Source organism: Amblyraja radiata, chromosome 7 (genome assembly GCF_010909765.2).
Source record: "Amblyraja radiata isolate CabotCenter1 chromosome 7, sAmbRad1.1.pri, whole genome shotgun sequence".
In the NCBI taxonomy this organism is placed as follows: Eukaryota; Metazoa; Chordata; class Chondrichthyes; order Rajiformes; family Rajidae; genus Amblyraja; species Amblyraja radiata.
This window is the reverse complement of record NC_045962.1, coordinates 52104228-52120000: the sequence shown is the minus strand read 5'-3', so window position 1 is coordinate 52120000 and position 15773 is coordinate 52104228. Positions and strand designations below refer to the sequence as shown.

At 40.7% G+C, this 15773-nt stretch overlaps 1 protein-coding gene across 1 annotated transcript; it reads right to left on the bottom strand.

Moving 5' to 3' along the window:
* Positions 1–388: 388 nt before the first annotated feature.
* On the bottom strand, positions 389–15387 carry asb1 (ankyrin repeat and SOCS box containing 1). The gene is made up of 4 exons (XM_033024521.1): positions 14914–15387; positions 8936–9238; positions 6999–7384; positions 389–3581 (listed from the first exon to the last, which is right to left on the bottom strand). The coding sequence occupies exons 1-4, from the start codon at positions 15174–15176 to the stop codon at positions 3448–3450; spliced, it is 1086 nt and encodes a 361-aa protein (XP_032880412.1). The 5' UTR covers positions 15177–15387; the 3' UTR covers positions 389–3447.
* Between the last annotated feature and the right edge of the window lie 386 nt (positions 15388–15773).

Below are 15773 nucleotides of genomic sequence, written 5' to 3'. Positions count from 1 at the left end.
TGTTCCTAAGGTATAACCTGTATTCCACAACATGCTTCACAAATTACAGCTGATTCAATATTAAATATGCGAAGAGAATAATTGAGCAACGAGATCTTAGCTCATATAAGGAAGATGCCCAGAGTCAAACAGCATAAAAACTATGGAGAGTTTAAAAAAAGATTTCTAATATAGATGGACTTGTACAGAGCCCACATTAAGATAACATGATGACACAATGAAAGTTAAAAATAGTTCATAAAAGAACAAGAGGTGTTTGACACCCTTATACTGAAAAAAAGTACATTATGGCAGTAATGGCGTTGAGATAATATGAAATTTAGTTGATAGTGTGCTTGTGATGTATACCAATTACTCAATTTACAAATTTTCACTATAACATAATTTGCTCTTTGGGGGTTATGTGTCTTTAATTTATGGAATTACTGTTTGCTGTAGAAAATAATACAAAAGTCTTTGCCCGTAATGCACTCTAAAGAGATTGCAATGATTTAATGGAATTTATTTTGTGCAACCTTGAAGATGGCATCAAAACATCCAGCAGTTGTTCTAAGCAACAAATTTGCTTTAATACCATGCCGAATCCAAGTTATAGAAGTGAAAAAAGGATGAATGTTTACTGGTCATTCAATCAAAATCCTTAAAACCTGGACAAAATACCACTTTGTATCCAGAAAGCGCATTGCCTGTTATGAAGGAAAGACATGTAATGATGTAAGAAATGAATAAACAATTAAACGTCTGCTTGTAGAAAATCATTCCAAGGAGCCAACATTAATTATTGAGGATGCTGTCCTCTCTCCTAAACAAGTATTTAATGTGGATGAGAAAGGGCTCCTTTGGAAGAGAATGTCCTCACATCTGTTCATTTAAGGCACGAGAAAAATGTTCCAGACTTTATGACAGTGAAAGATCACTGACATTTCTCATTGGACTTACAGTCTCCTTGAGGGCAACTGTGAACTTTAGTCTCCCTTAGTCTATCACGCAGAAAATCTGAGGGCTCTAGAGGAATATTCAGCAACTAATCTTCTAGTGATGTAGCAATGCAACAAAAAAAAAGACAAACCTTGTTATTCCAAGATTACATTACTTCATTTCTCTCTCACTTCACTGAATCCTGTTGTGTGAGGCAAAGCCTTGTTCATTGTTGGCAATGCATAAGCAGGAAAGGGCTGGTAACATCCAGATAGTTACAGTATCCCTAACACCACTCTGCTGTTACAAAAGGTGGTTACTATTACCTTCTAGGCTTGTTAACTGTAGCCTGTAATGAGGTATCCCATTTTGGAGTTGAACTGCAAAGGCAAACAAACCATTCTGGAAATTTGGGACGAGGTACAATATCAAGATAGCCAAAGACTACAACAGTATCTCTTGGGAAAATATAACCTAGGCAACAGTAATGGTTAACAAACCTGAAAAATCTCAGAGAAAATATTGTCAAGTTGGCAATCAATTTGAAGTAGATCAATGTGACATGGCAAACGATGGAATCTTATGCTGCAGAGCTAAAAATAAGATATTAGCGCTCAAGCAACAGGGATCTCAAGAGGAACAAAAGCCAAGCAACACAAACCACCCCCACCATTTGCCGTAAGGAACTTTATCTGGTGAGAAAGGATAGCCAACCAGATTTTTACTGAAAACTCCTTAAAGCCTTGTTCTTCAACCAGCCAGGAAAAGTCACGCAAAATAATCCTTGCATCAATGTCACAATGTCTACTGAACCCAGATTCACCAGCAGCAGCAAATGAACACCAGTAACACCTCAACTTCTCACCTCCCTTCCACCATTCCAACAATCAGAGCTACCACTTCAACTTCAACCTAAAAAGGGACATTATTTGTCATTATCTTACACGTTAAATTATATTTTATTTCCAATCATTGTAGATTGTTTTAATTGTAAGTTCTGTAACACAACCCAAATGTGTATCTTCAAGCAAAATTTTGAAAATCCAAAAGGTTTTTCTTATTAATTTAATGAAACATTTTCCAGAACCCTTTGTAAATCGAGGAATTACTACAGTGGTAAATGAATAAACCAGAGAGCATTAAGAGGTATAAATCACAGGTTAAGCTAAAAAAGAACTAATGTGTGACAATAACTCAAGGTAGATAGCCATGCTCAGTACTTTTAGCAAGAGCATATCAACAAATCATCATAACTATGTGTCCATCATTACATCTAATGGATAAATCTACTGTGGCACCTAATACCCAAAGCATCTCATTGCCATGTGCATACCTAACAAAAACAAACACTGATTCCTAATTTCTGCATCATTTGTGACAAGTAGCTGAACAATTAATTTGGTGGACCAGCTATGCCATGACTTGGAAGAAGCATTCATTATGTACTGTGTCTAGTGAGTACAACCAAGTCGGCCAACATGCTATAAGAAAAATTGTCAAAACTTCAACACAAACTGCAGATTTCTTCAAGATGGAACAAAGGTTACATTCAACTCCCAAACCATGCAAGCAGATAAATACTAGCCTTACCAATAATAGTCACTTCCTGTGAATACACAATAATAAAAAAAGATGATAACTTGCTGTATTTGACCTGACAGAACAAGAGTTTTATCCAATTGCTGTTGCTCAGCTCAAACCAAAGTCATCAGGGAGTAAGCAATATGTTGCCCCACTTCTAACAGTGCTTTTGTAAAACATTTCAGAGGAAACCGTACATTGTTCCATTAGTTTAATTAATTATACCTACACCATTTTCAATCTTTTGGAAGTTCATGTAAAATGAATTGGGATTCATCCCAATGTAGAACAGATAAAAGATATGGAGAGAAGGCAGGGATGGGATACTGAGTTGGATGATCAGCCATGATCATATTGAATGGCGGTGCAGGCTCGAAGGGCTGAATGGCCTACTCCTGCACCTATTTTCTATGTCTCTATGTTTCTATAGGTAACGTTACAGCTAATGCCTCTGCTTATCACAAGTGAAATCACTCTGCTTATTCCACCAGGTATGTACTCACGGAAAATTCCAAAATATCCTTTTTGTTATCAACAAGAAAAAAGGTAGGAATTCAATGAGGATTTCAGCGACTAGTTTGATTAACCTACCTAATGTTACGAAGATTGATTGATGCCTTAAATTCGCCAAGAGATACTGGATATTATTCCAGGCTTGTTTTATGCCGACATTGTTGTTGATTGAGGACATGGCCATTTCTTTGTGAATTGTTTGTTCTTTTTACAAATGCCATGAATGCAGAATTCCATGAATCATAACAGGACAAATCATTTGAACTATTACATGGAGAATAAAGAACAGGAAAGCAAAACATCGCTCTCAAAGATACATTACATCATATTAGTGAGGCAGAAACCAGAATTTCCTGTGATAGTGCTGCCCCAGATTAGCACAGTGAAGTTTCAATCCAACAGAAATCCTGCAGAGCAGCAAGATGTGATCCTCATTCAGGTGTCTTCATGTAACAGGAAGATTTTGACCGTGTCTGGTATAGGCAGTGTTTGGATCAGATCAAGACGAAACTTCCCCAGGGCTCTGCGAATGACTACGCGGCAGGAAGAGGTCAATGTCCTAGGAGTACCTGTTCAGAAAATAATATCCTTTTAATGAACATTTTAACCAACAAATGTTAAGCCTCTGATTCCCTAACTCTGGTTAAAAGACTCTGTGCATTCGCCAAATTTATTCCCCTCATGGTCTTACACACCTCTATAATTTCTCATCCTCCAGCACTCCAAGGAATATAGTCCTAACCTGCCAACCTCTCCCTATAACTCAGTTCCTCAATTCCATCCTCGTAAATCTTCCATGCACTCTTTCCAGCTGAACAACATACGTCCTATAGCAGGGTGACCAAAACTGAACGCAATACTTCAAATCTTCACCAACGTATTATACAACTGTAACATAACATCCCAACGTACTGAAAGCCTTCTAAACCACCCTATGACACCTCATTCTGTGACACCTCATTCAATGAACTACCTGCTGGATCCCTCTGCTCTACAGCACTCCCCATGGCCCCTGTATAGGACCTGCCCTGGTTTGACTTCCCAAAATCCAACATCTTGCACTCATCTGCATTAAAGTATTTAACCATTCCTCAGCCCACTAGCCCAAATGATCAAGATCCTGCTGTAATTTTTGATAATCATCTTTGTTATCTATGGTACCACCTACTTTATTGTCATCTTTTATGTCTGATTTTATTTCCCCGAGTCTGCTTCCACAGATAAGTCTTTGCCTTCCATCACAGCGAGGAGGAGATGCTCTGTGATGGATGTTTGTGTAAATTGTGTTGTGTCTTGGTTCTTTTTTGTGTGTATGACTGCAGAAACAACATTTCGTTTGAACCTCAATGGAGTTCAAATGACAAATAAATTGTATTGTATTGTATTGTATTGTACCTATCACCAGTTGCATCTGTCGCCCAACATCCTACCTCTCCCATCATCTTTCACCCTCCTCAGTCCACCTATTGCTGGCTGGCCCTCGTTTCACCCTCTCCCCTCCTCTTTATAGCTGTTATCTACCCGCTCCACTCAAGACCTAATGCAGGATTTGACCCAAAAGTTGATAATTCCTTCCCCATCCAACCAAGATGCTACTAAACTCACTTGGTTCTTCCAGCAATTTGTTTTTTGCTCCAGATTCCAGCATCTGTACTGTCGCCATTTATTTTACGTAAATGTTTGACTGAGACCAAGACAGATATGAGATCCACCTCTGATGCAATTGTTTTCAGAGTGGGCACGTGATGAAACTTCTTAGAGAAACAATTTAACACATTTTATAATCACTGGATCCCATCTTTCTGTCCCTGTGGGTCAATTAATTGGAACAGCTGGACTTGGAAATCAAACATCCTGTGTGCAGGGTTGTTAGATCAAGTATCTTGTGTGTAGGGTGACCATAGTGACTGCAGGAAACCTGTGCAAGGCTGGAGCTCATCAGTCTGAAGCCACAAACAGATTGCCAAAAGGGAAGGGAAGGGACCAATGTTAAAAAAAAAACATAATTCCATAACTAGAACCAAATCAGCTCTCATTATTTTATCCACTGTAACAGTCTATCTTTACAAATTAATTCCCTCCACTAACCACACTATTAATGCAGCACCTCATCCTTTGCTGGGAGGTGTCATTTTCATCATTTCTTTGTTCCCTCTCCCCCCATTTACATTTTCAATTTTTCTTTTAACTTTAGCGAATGATTTGACAAAAAGTCATCAGTTTGTGTTTACATACAACTTGAGGGGTCACTATCCTGACACATTAAATCTGTTTATTTCCATAAATGTTGCCTTGCTGGTTGAGTATTTCCAGCTGCTTTAGTTTTAATGTAGTCTAACTGCTGCACTGGTAATTTTGTTCTACTTGAACCTCTTGATTCTAGTTATTCAAGCAGCTCCTCTGAAGAGAATGAGAGATCTCCATTGTGCCCCAGAGTGAAACCACACATTTGGTGACGGATGAGAACTCCAGGCAGATAGCACATCACTTAAAGAGATTATCAATCGAGATTGGTGAAGTATAATACCACATCAAATGATTAATTGATGGTGTTAATCAGCATTTGAGCCTCCACAGTGGGAAATCAATGGCACATTAAAATCCAGAGAAAAGGGAGGATGTCAATGCTGGCACTTTGAAACAACAGAGCCAGCTGTAGAAGATGCATTGTCCTCAGAGAGGTGGTTTCATCTGGAAGACCCAAAATTATGCATCTGCACAACCTGCTTTCAAGGCAGTATCAATCTTGGATGCTGTGCCCTGTGTATGGATTTCATTCAGCTGGACTGTCACGGGGAACAGCCTGACAATTAGAAGTAGTTGAATTCACATCTGTTTAGAGAGACTGAACTTACATTTAAATTGAGCTTTTTGTTTTGCAAGGTTCTCAAAACACTTTACAGCCAATAAAGAACTTCATCATTGGTATAATGTCAGAAAAAATTGACAATTCTGTGCACAGCACAATCCCTCAAACACCAATGTGATTAATGGCCAGATTATCTGCTCCTTCCAGGATACTGGTTGAAGGATATATGTTGGCCAAAAAGACAGCATTCTTCAAATTATAAGGTGGTATGTTTTACATCCAAGAGACCAGACAGAATCTTGACTCCAAGGAATCAACTTCAACAGTGCAGCACTCTCTCAGCACTGTACATCCGCCTAGGTTGGCTCTTGAGGGGATGGAATTGGATCAATCCACAGGCCCTTTCAGGATTCAAATAGGAAATAAGAATTACCCAATTTATTTCAACATCTATCTTACTTGGAAGAAAAATTGCAGCACTATTATTCTAGTAATATAATAAGCTCTCAAATACACCAGATATTTAAATCAGTGTAGAACTGTTAATTTGGGAAAAAATAGGAATAATGTATACGTATGATAATAAGCTTTCATTCACATCAGACTTTGTGTCTGCATAGAAACATAGACACAAAGAAAAATAGGTGCAGTAGTAGGCCATTCGGACCTTCGAGCCAGCACTGCCATTCAATATGATCATGGCTGATCATCTAAAATCAGTACCCCGTTCCTGCTTTTTCCCCAAATCCCTTGATTCCTTTAGCCCCAAGAGCTTAATCTAACTCTCTCTTGAAAACATCAGGTAAATTGGCCTCCACCGCCTTCTGTGGCAGAGGATTCCACAGATTCACAACTTTCTTATTCTTAAACTGTGACCTCTGGTTCTGGACTCCCCCGGGAATTAACCTGGTGAACCTGTGCTGCACTCCCTCAATAGCAATAATGTCCTTCCTCAAATTAGGAGACCAAAATTGCACACAATACTCCAGGTGCGGTATCATCCAGGGCCCTGTACAACTGCAGTAGGTCCTCCATGTTCTGAAACTCAAATCCTCTCGCAATGAAGGCCAACATGCCTTCGGTATTCCAAGGTATCCTAATCTGCAATTACGTTAATAATAATAAATCAGAAACGCTGCCAAATCAGGAATTACAACCAAGATGTAATTCAGGTTACCTTTTGCTGCTCTGAAGAACTGCAAGGCCTCCTCCTTCACCTTCATGCGGCCCATTGTTTCAGCATCCAAGCCCTCCCAGTTAACCAGGTTGAGGTTAGCACCAAAGTCGATCAAAAATTTTACAAATTGTACATCACATCCATGCCGCAGGACCGCATCCAGAATGCAGGTGGGCGAAGCCCTGGGAAAGGCCTTAACATCCACCTGTCCCCAGTAGTTATAATTGGGATTAGCTCCGGCTTTCAGTAACAACTTGAAACACTGGAGATGATGATAGGCAGAACTGATATAGAGTGGGCACACTCCTAGTGATGTAAATCTTCGAGCAGCAGGTGCTGAGACGCGACTGGCTAAATGATGATCAACATCAACATTAGCACCATATCTGAAAGAAGAGAATAAACAGGGTTACAAGACTGTCAGTGACTTCCATAAAAAAAACAATTCACTGCTTCTCACAAAGTATTGTTGCACGATGCTTCTATATAGGTATGTTGCAAAACCTACCTTCAGCGGCGCTGCAGATCTGTTGCTGCCCGTGTGCGCGATTCTGGCGCCTTTGAGGGGGGCGGGTTTAAAACGCGATTTTCTCTAGGGTATTCAAATCGAGGTTGTTCAGCCTACCTAGTTGCTGACGAAAAATCGCTGCGACATTAGTTCGCTGCAGGTATTTTTAAACTAAATTGGTTTATTTAATTGTTATTGTAAGTTAAAAATCATCCTCTAAACCCGCAACCGCCGCCAACGGGACGGATCTCATGTAGGCGACAAGGCAAGGTAGGCTGTTTATTTTTACATTAAAAATCGCTTCTTAAGATCCCTTTATACAAAATTTTATGTTGCAAGTAGCTAATTTGGGGGCCCATTCAATCCTGCAGTATTTTTCTGGGCATATGGGGTACAAATTCACCGCAATGGGAACATTCCAAACCAGCGCGTTCCACACGATCCCACTTGCAAGCTGATTTAAATGACCATTAATTTACAGCAATTGAACACTAAATCCCTTCCATTTGGCCTATAAATTAATGAAAATGAGATTTAAAAATCATGTTTTATTGTGAATTCGTGTGTGAATGTTATTTGGACACTTAGGCTATTTAAAAATGTTAATCTTTTCTTAAGAAATGGATAGATGTTTAGATCTAGTAATTGAAGTTTGGAATTAGCTACAATTGGGTAACTAACTAATTATATACTTTAATTTCAGGTCATCCAAGTAAGATTGTTTAGTATTTGTTTCAGAATGCTTCAATCTATAATAACTGAAATTTTCTTTCAGTTCTCTTAATTTTTAATAAAGTTATGGCCATTTCACTGTCCCCGATCACAGCTTTTGTGTTAAGTCAATGGAAAATCAATAGGGAACAAGATGCTAATTTCCGAGTATGAAAATGGCCATAACATTTTTAATACTGAAGATATGAAAGTGAATTAGGTGTCAAATTAAACTTATTTTTGTACTTTATCTGATGGGATAAATTGCAGACTTGATTTTTAAAATCTCAAAATTTTGTAACATTGCTATTCTATATCTTGTGGGGATAGTTATTTGGTCACTTTACAGCACTTTCTCTGTAACTGTAACGCTGTTACACTAGATGCAGCTAATTGACTGCTGTAAATCGCCCTCATTGTGTAAGTGAGCAATATAATCTGGGAGAGTAGATGAGAATATGGGATTAATATAGGATTAGTGTAAATGGGTGATTAGTCAGCACAGACTCAGTGGGCTGAAGAGCCATTTTCCATACTGTATCCCTCTACCAAGTTTGGCATTCCCTGTTTACCAATTCTATCCCTCAAGGAATGTAATCTTTTGCTCAGTTTTGTTTTTAAAATGGACAAATCTGTATCTTAAATTTTGGGGTTTGCCTCAGGAATAGGTCTTTTAGTGGATAGTGAATAGGTCTTAACCCCACCCCATCAAACTTACTTGATTAGTTCTTTGAGGATGTCCGCTCTGCCCACACGGGAGGCATGATACACAGGCTTGCTGCGGTGGTGGCAACTTCCATTCGGGTCAGCACCTGCCTTTACGAGGATGCGGGTACATTCCAAATGGCCATTCAGAACAGCCACGTACAGCGCAGTCTGTCCCTTGACATCAACCAAGTCCACCTCAGCTCCTTGCTTGAGCAAGTAATCCGCGCAGTCAGCGTGGCCCGCAGTGGCAGCAATGCGCAGGGGAGTGCACGGCAGCCAGCCACAACACCAGACCGACTTCTCGTTGATTCTCCTGAAGCATAAAAGAGCTTCCATGAACAATTCACTCCATTTCACTTTACCTTCAATGTCATTCAGATAAACCACCAAACACGCACGCACGCACAGGAATGGATTGAACAAGAATTAATACTCCTCTGGACATGATGTGCAAATCTCCAAATTACAACCCTTGCACTTGAAAACCTTGAAAACCAAAACAACAAGGAATCTTTGCATTAATTTAGCAAGAAGAGTCACTACTCAAAGAATAGTTGTATATGGAAAACATCTCTACAAATCACCACAATTTCAGACTCAAATTTAAAAAATCACAGCTGCCAGAACTCTAACACAAGACAGAAAATGCAAAAGCTACATCTGTGGACTGACGATTAATGTGTCAGGCCAAAGACCCTCAGTCAGAACAGCAAAGGAGAAAAATAAGCTTGTTAAGCTAAAGGGGTGGAGAGTGGGAAAAGGGTGTATATAATGGGACGGTGAGAAGCAATGAATTGGTGCAGTTTGAGAATGAGAATATAGATAACAGAATACAGACAATATAATGTAGGAACTATGAAATGCAGAGCAGGAAGACATGCTTGTCAAGTGAATCTGGGCACATTCTCCACTCCATTCTTCACCATTTTTCTTTTTTTACTTATAATATCATTATCAATTTCCATGGACTTGCATGACATCTGACTACCAGCTCTTTTCCAATGTGTTGATTTACATATCTCTTTTAAGTTATCTTAATTCTCTCTTTATGTTGCTGTTACTGCTTGTTAACTTTAGTTGGTTCTGCAATTCATCAGGATTGAAGTTCGTATTTACTTTTATGCATGCTTTTTCTCTTAGGTTTAATGTTGTTCCTTATTTCTTTGATCATCCATAAATGATTCTTTTGGCAAGTAGAGCTATTGGCCCTGAGGGGTATAAACTGGCTCTGCATCACATTATTTATAAACACCTCCTGCTGATCTACCAGAGCTTTACCCATTAACAGATGGATACAGTTTCCCATGGGCCATCTTAGTGTCATGTCACTGTGTTATCCCTGTCACTGTGTTATCCCGAGTTAGAAGCTTAGTAACCATTTCAAGTTTCTCCATTTGAAACACTGTATTAGATTTGATAATTTGACGATCATTTAGAAAATACAGTGCCCTCCATAATGTTTGGGACACAGACCCATCATTTATTTATTTGCCTCCATTCTCCACAATTTGAGATTTGTAATAGGAAAAAAAAAAAATCACATGTGGTTAAGGTACACATTGTCAGATTTTAATAAAGGACATTTTTATACATTTTGGTTTCACTATGTAGAAATTACAGCAGTGTTTATACATAGTCCCATTTCAGGGCACCGTAATGTTTGGGACATAGCAATGTAATGTAAATGAAAGTAGTCATGTTTAGTATTTTGTTGCATATCCTTTACATGCAATGACTGCTTGAAGTCTGCGATTCATGGACATCACCAGTTGCTGGGCGTCTTCTCTGGTGATGCACTGCCAGACTTTATTGCAGTTATCTTTAGCTTATGCTTGATTTGGGGGCTAGTCCCCTTCAGTTTTCTCTTCAGCATATAAAAGTTCAAGTTCCAAGTTTGCATTTATTGTCACTTAACCAATTAAGCTACAGTGAAATTTGAATTATGCTCAATTGGGTTCAGATCGGGTGATTGATTTGCACACTCAAGAATTGACCATTTTTTAGCTTTGAAAAACTAATTTGTTCCTTTAGCAATATGTTTGGGATCATTGTCTTGCTGTAGAATGAACCACCAGCTAATGGGTTTTGAGGCATTTGTTTGAACTTGAGCAGATAGGGTGTCTATACACTTCAGAATACATTATGCTTCTACCATCAGCAGTTGTATCATCAATGAAGATAAGTGAGCCAGTACCTTCAGCAGCCATACATGCCCAGGCCATAACAACCCCACCACTGTGTTTCACAGATGAGGTGGTATGCTTTGGATCTTGGGCAGTTTCTTCCCTCCTCCATACTTTGCTCTTGCCATCACTCTGATATGTTAATCTTCATCTCATCTGTCCACAAGACGTTTTCCAGAACTGTGGTTGCTCTTTTAAGTACTTCTTGGCAAACTTTAACCTGGCCATCCTATTATTCCGACTAACCAGTGGTTTGCATCTTGCAGCGTAGCCTCTGTATTTCTGTTCATGAAGTCTTCTGCGGACAGTTGTCATTGATAAATCCACACCTGAAGACTGTTTCTGATCTGTCGGACAGGTGTTTGATAATTTTTCTTTATTATAGAGAGAATTCTTCTGTCATCAGCTGTGGAGGTCTTACTTGGCCTGCCAGTCTCTTTGCGATTAGTAAGCTCACCAGTGTTCTCTTTCTTCTTAATGATGTTCCAAACAGTTGATTTTGGTAAGCCTAAGGTTTGGCTGATGTCTCTAACAGTTTTATTATTGTTTCTCAGTCTCATAATGGCTTCTTTGACTTTCATTGACACAACTTTCGTCCTCATATTGATAAACAGCAATAAACTTTTCCAATGGTGATGGAAAGACTGGAGGAAAGACTAGGTGCTGAGAGCTCTCTTATATCTGCATCAATGAGGCATTTAAACACACCTGAGCAATTACAAATGCCTGTGAAGCCATGTGTCCCAAACATTATGGTGCCCTGAAATGGGGGGGGGACTATGTATAAACACAGCTGTAATTTCTACAAAATGTATAAAAATACCCTTGAATAAAATCTGACAATGTGCACTTTAACCACATGTGAGTTTTTTCTATTGCAAATAAATAAATGACGGGTCTTTGTCCCAAACATAATGGAGGGCAGTGTATGCCTATTCTCTTGCCTAAAAATGAAAAATCACTGAAATCGTCGATCCTTTCTATTCTTTAGTTCAACCAATAAAGTAATCGCCTCCTCGTCTCTTTTTACACCTTTCATTAGTGAAATGATTCCATTCTTTAGAACCAAGCCTACTCCTCCATACTACAAAATCCTTTTTCCCCCCATCCCCTCTACCAACCATCATGTCATGCCCTCCAAGTGGAATTCACATCTTTAATTCATTTAACATCTACTTTCTAGAATGAATGTTTATCTGGCCACATACCCTATATGTCCTTCTGCTCATTTCTTCTTTCCATCTCCATTTGTTAAGATTTCCGGGGTAGTACCTTTAACAATCCACTTTGTCATTCCCATCTCCTCATTTTAAAGTTATGTGGTGTATACTATTTAGTTTTCCTGCTGGGTTCCTGTTCAACCCAGTTCAGTTTGACTTTCTCCTTATATTCCTACTTCTAACTCCTGCTATTTTCTACATTTCTCTTTCACAGGATACTAGCAGAAAATAAGAATAGGAGTAAGCCATTGAGCACTTTTGAGCCAATTCCACCATTTATTGTAATATGACCATGGCTGATCATCCAAATATAGTAATCTGTTCCTGACTACGCCCCATATCCCTTGACCCTTCTAGCCCACTTCATCAGCCACATTTTCACCTCTACTCTGCCTATCTCTGTGCCAAGTAATAATTAATGGTAAAATACTACAGGTGCTGGAAATCTCAAACCAAGTGCTGTGTGTACTCAGCAAGCCCAGAAGCCTCTGTGCAGGCAGAATCTATTTTTTATGATTTTTCCAGTTTAAAATGTTATATCACATTCTTGAGCGCATTTGTTCTCCAACAATGGAGGAGAACACAAACAAATCACTTGTTGAATATAGCAACAAAGATATCTATATATAATCCCAGACAATCTCCCTAGATGGGAGTGAAACCCTGCTTATGGAATTGATCTTTGGCATATTAAAAATGAAGAAACGATGGTGACGTAATGAATATTACTTTGCACTTATCACTGTGAACGTACCCAATTTAGGACTATATGGACACCATGCCCACATTCCTAAATATTCACCTGCTCCATCGTTACATCATGAGGACAACCATACAATATTCACTGAAGTAACCTGACTGCTTCGCCCAAAATCATGACTATCACCTAGAAGACCATGAAAAGTAAGAGCTGCAAAGTTGTAAACCTTTGTTCCCACATTGTTCGTCAAAATTCTTAAACACCCATTACAAAACCCTGTGGTTGTATTTTCACCAAAAGCGCAACAACGCTTCAAAAAGATGTCCCACCATCAATTTCTCAAGAGCATCCTATTAACGAAGGCATTCAAGTAATCGTTAAGTTCCAAGAATTGTAACTCAAAATGCATTTTAAACATCCTGATATGTGAATTGTAATACATTCTGATTAGAGTAAGGCATTTGAACATGAATCAAGCAAGGGGGAGGGGAGAGAAAAGGGGGGGGGGGCTGGGGGAAGTGAGATGGTCCTTTCCAATGTTACACATCCAAAGGTTCATATCAACCCTGGCCCAGTCATTCACCTTAATTGAACATGAGTCTACAGGGTATTAAATTCCCCAATGGATGGTGAATAATGAGACTAAATCAGGAATGGCAACAATACTGGGAACAGGAGACAAAGGGGAGACACCTCTATTCGCAACAAAACAGAGTGGGCATTACAGCAAGAAGAGGGGGGAACAGGTAGTATTAACAAGATTGAGGATAGGACACACTCACCTGAACAGCACATTAAAAATATTGGGAAAACACCCTACTGGGCTGTGTGAGGAATGCCATCAGCCAGAAACAGTTCAGCATGCCCTAATTGCATGTAGGAGATATGAGACAGAAATAGGAGTTATGATCATTGAAATGAGGAAAATTGGATTGACAGAAATATCAGTAAAGAACATTCTAGAGTGTGAAGAGAAAGGAAAAGGAATAAAGTTATTGTTTGATTTCTTGAGGGCCTCTGGCCTTATAAAAAGGATATAATGTAAAGACACGAGTACTGTGGAATGAAGCCAGAAGGTGGCAGCAATGCAACATTGCGGATGCCGGCTGCCGTAAAACTCCAAAGAAGAAGTAGAAGAAGTAGAAGAAGAAGCACGAGACTGGTCACTCTGGTCCACACTTAAATTATTATAACACAAGCTGGGTGGTAGGGAGAGAAGTCAAGTTTATTTTCATATACAAGGACAGTGAGGTACAAGGGATAATAAAATCTTGCTTGCAGCAGCATCACTGGCACATGGAGACAGACACAAAAATAAATTATACATAGAATTCTGCAAGAGAGCAAAAATAAATCTGTGCAAGGCTTGTGGTAAGAGAGAACGTGGTTACAAAGATGCACCCTTGTTCTCGTTCGAAAGTAGAGCACTGCGTCAGTTGGAAGGCGAAGGCTGAAGCTGCACTGGCGGGGTCTGGGCTGAGGTGGGCGGGGTCCAGGAGAGCAGGATCCTCGGGAGAAAGGCTGAGAGACAGGGTTCTGGGAGGAGGGGATGGGATCTGAGAAGAGGAGGGGGCTCTGTGGGGAGGGGATCTGAATGGGAAGGAGCATCTGAGGAGTGGGAGTGATCTGAGGAGAGGGGATCTGAGGGGCGGGGGGGGATCTGAAGGGAGGGTTCTTGGTCCTCCAAAATATTCCAAATGGAGGGGAGGGGGGGATCTGTGGGCAGCGGGGGTGTAGGTGGAGAGGTATCTGACGGGTGGGGAAGGGAGGAGGGGGATCTGAGGGGCGGGGGATCTGTGGGGAGGGGGGATTATGTGGATGGGTATCTGGGTGGGGTCCGGAGGGCCGTGTCCGGGAAGGGGGAGAGGAGCCGGGCGTCCTTCACCTCCTGAAGTGGTCCTCCTTCAGCAGGGCGGCGACGGTGGCCAGGTCCCCCACGTAGGTGGCGTCGTGCAGCCGGGTGTCCACCGTGCCGTCCTCCGCCGCCCCGTCGCAGAACTGCTCCCGCAGCCACTCCTTTAGGTCGCGGCCGGCCCTGGCACCGGCAGCCGCCGCCGCCGCCGCCGCATCTTCCTCCTCCTCCTCCTCCCCCCGCTCCTCGGCTGCGGCGGCGCCACTGCAGCCCTTGACGCCCTGTCGCTCCGACATGATGGTGATGGTGAAGTGTCCTCTCCCCCTCCTTTACACCGTGGCCGCCCTTTGGTGGCCGCTATCTCGGTACCTGAGGCGCGGGCCCGCGTCCCGTCCCGTCCCGTCCCGCCCACTGGGGCCTCTGCAGCTGCGCGACCCCGAGCACAACACAGGCTGTGAAAACCCATACACATATAACTCATGCATCTTATTCTTTTGTGAAGCTCATTCATGAGATTGCAAATCTTCGTTATTTTTTGTGTGAAGCTCATTCTTCCTATCAAGAGGTTGAGAAGCCCATTCTTTGTATTAAGGGTTTGCAATTCTTTATTTATCTTTGGTGAAGACCGTGTCTCCAATCAAAAGGTTGCAATTCTTTATTTAGAATAGAATTTCCTTTATTGTCATTCAAACAAAAGGTCATGACAGCAAAAAAATAAAACACACAATCAACACAGTTTATCACAAACATCCATCACAGTGAATCTCCAGACACCTCACTGTGTTGGAAGGCAAAAAGTGTTATCTCTTCCCTGCTTTTTCTCGCGGTCAGGCAGTCAAACTGCCGTGTTGAGGTGATCGAGGCTCTTGATGTTGAAGCCCTTGGCGGGCGAT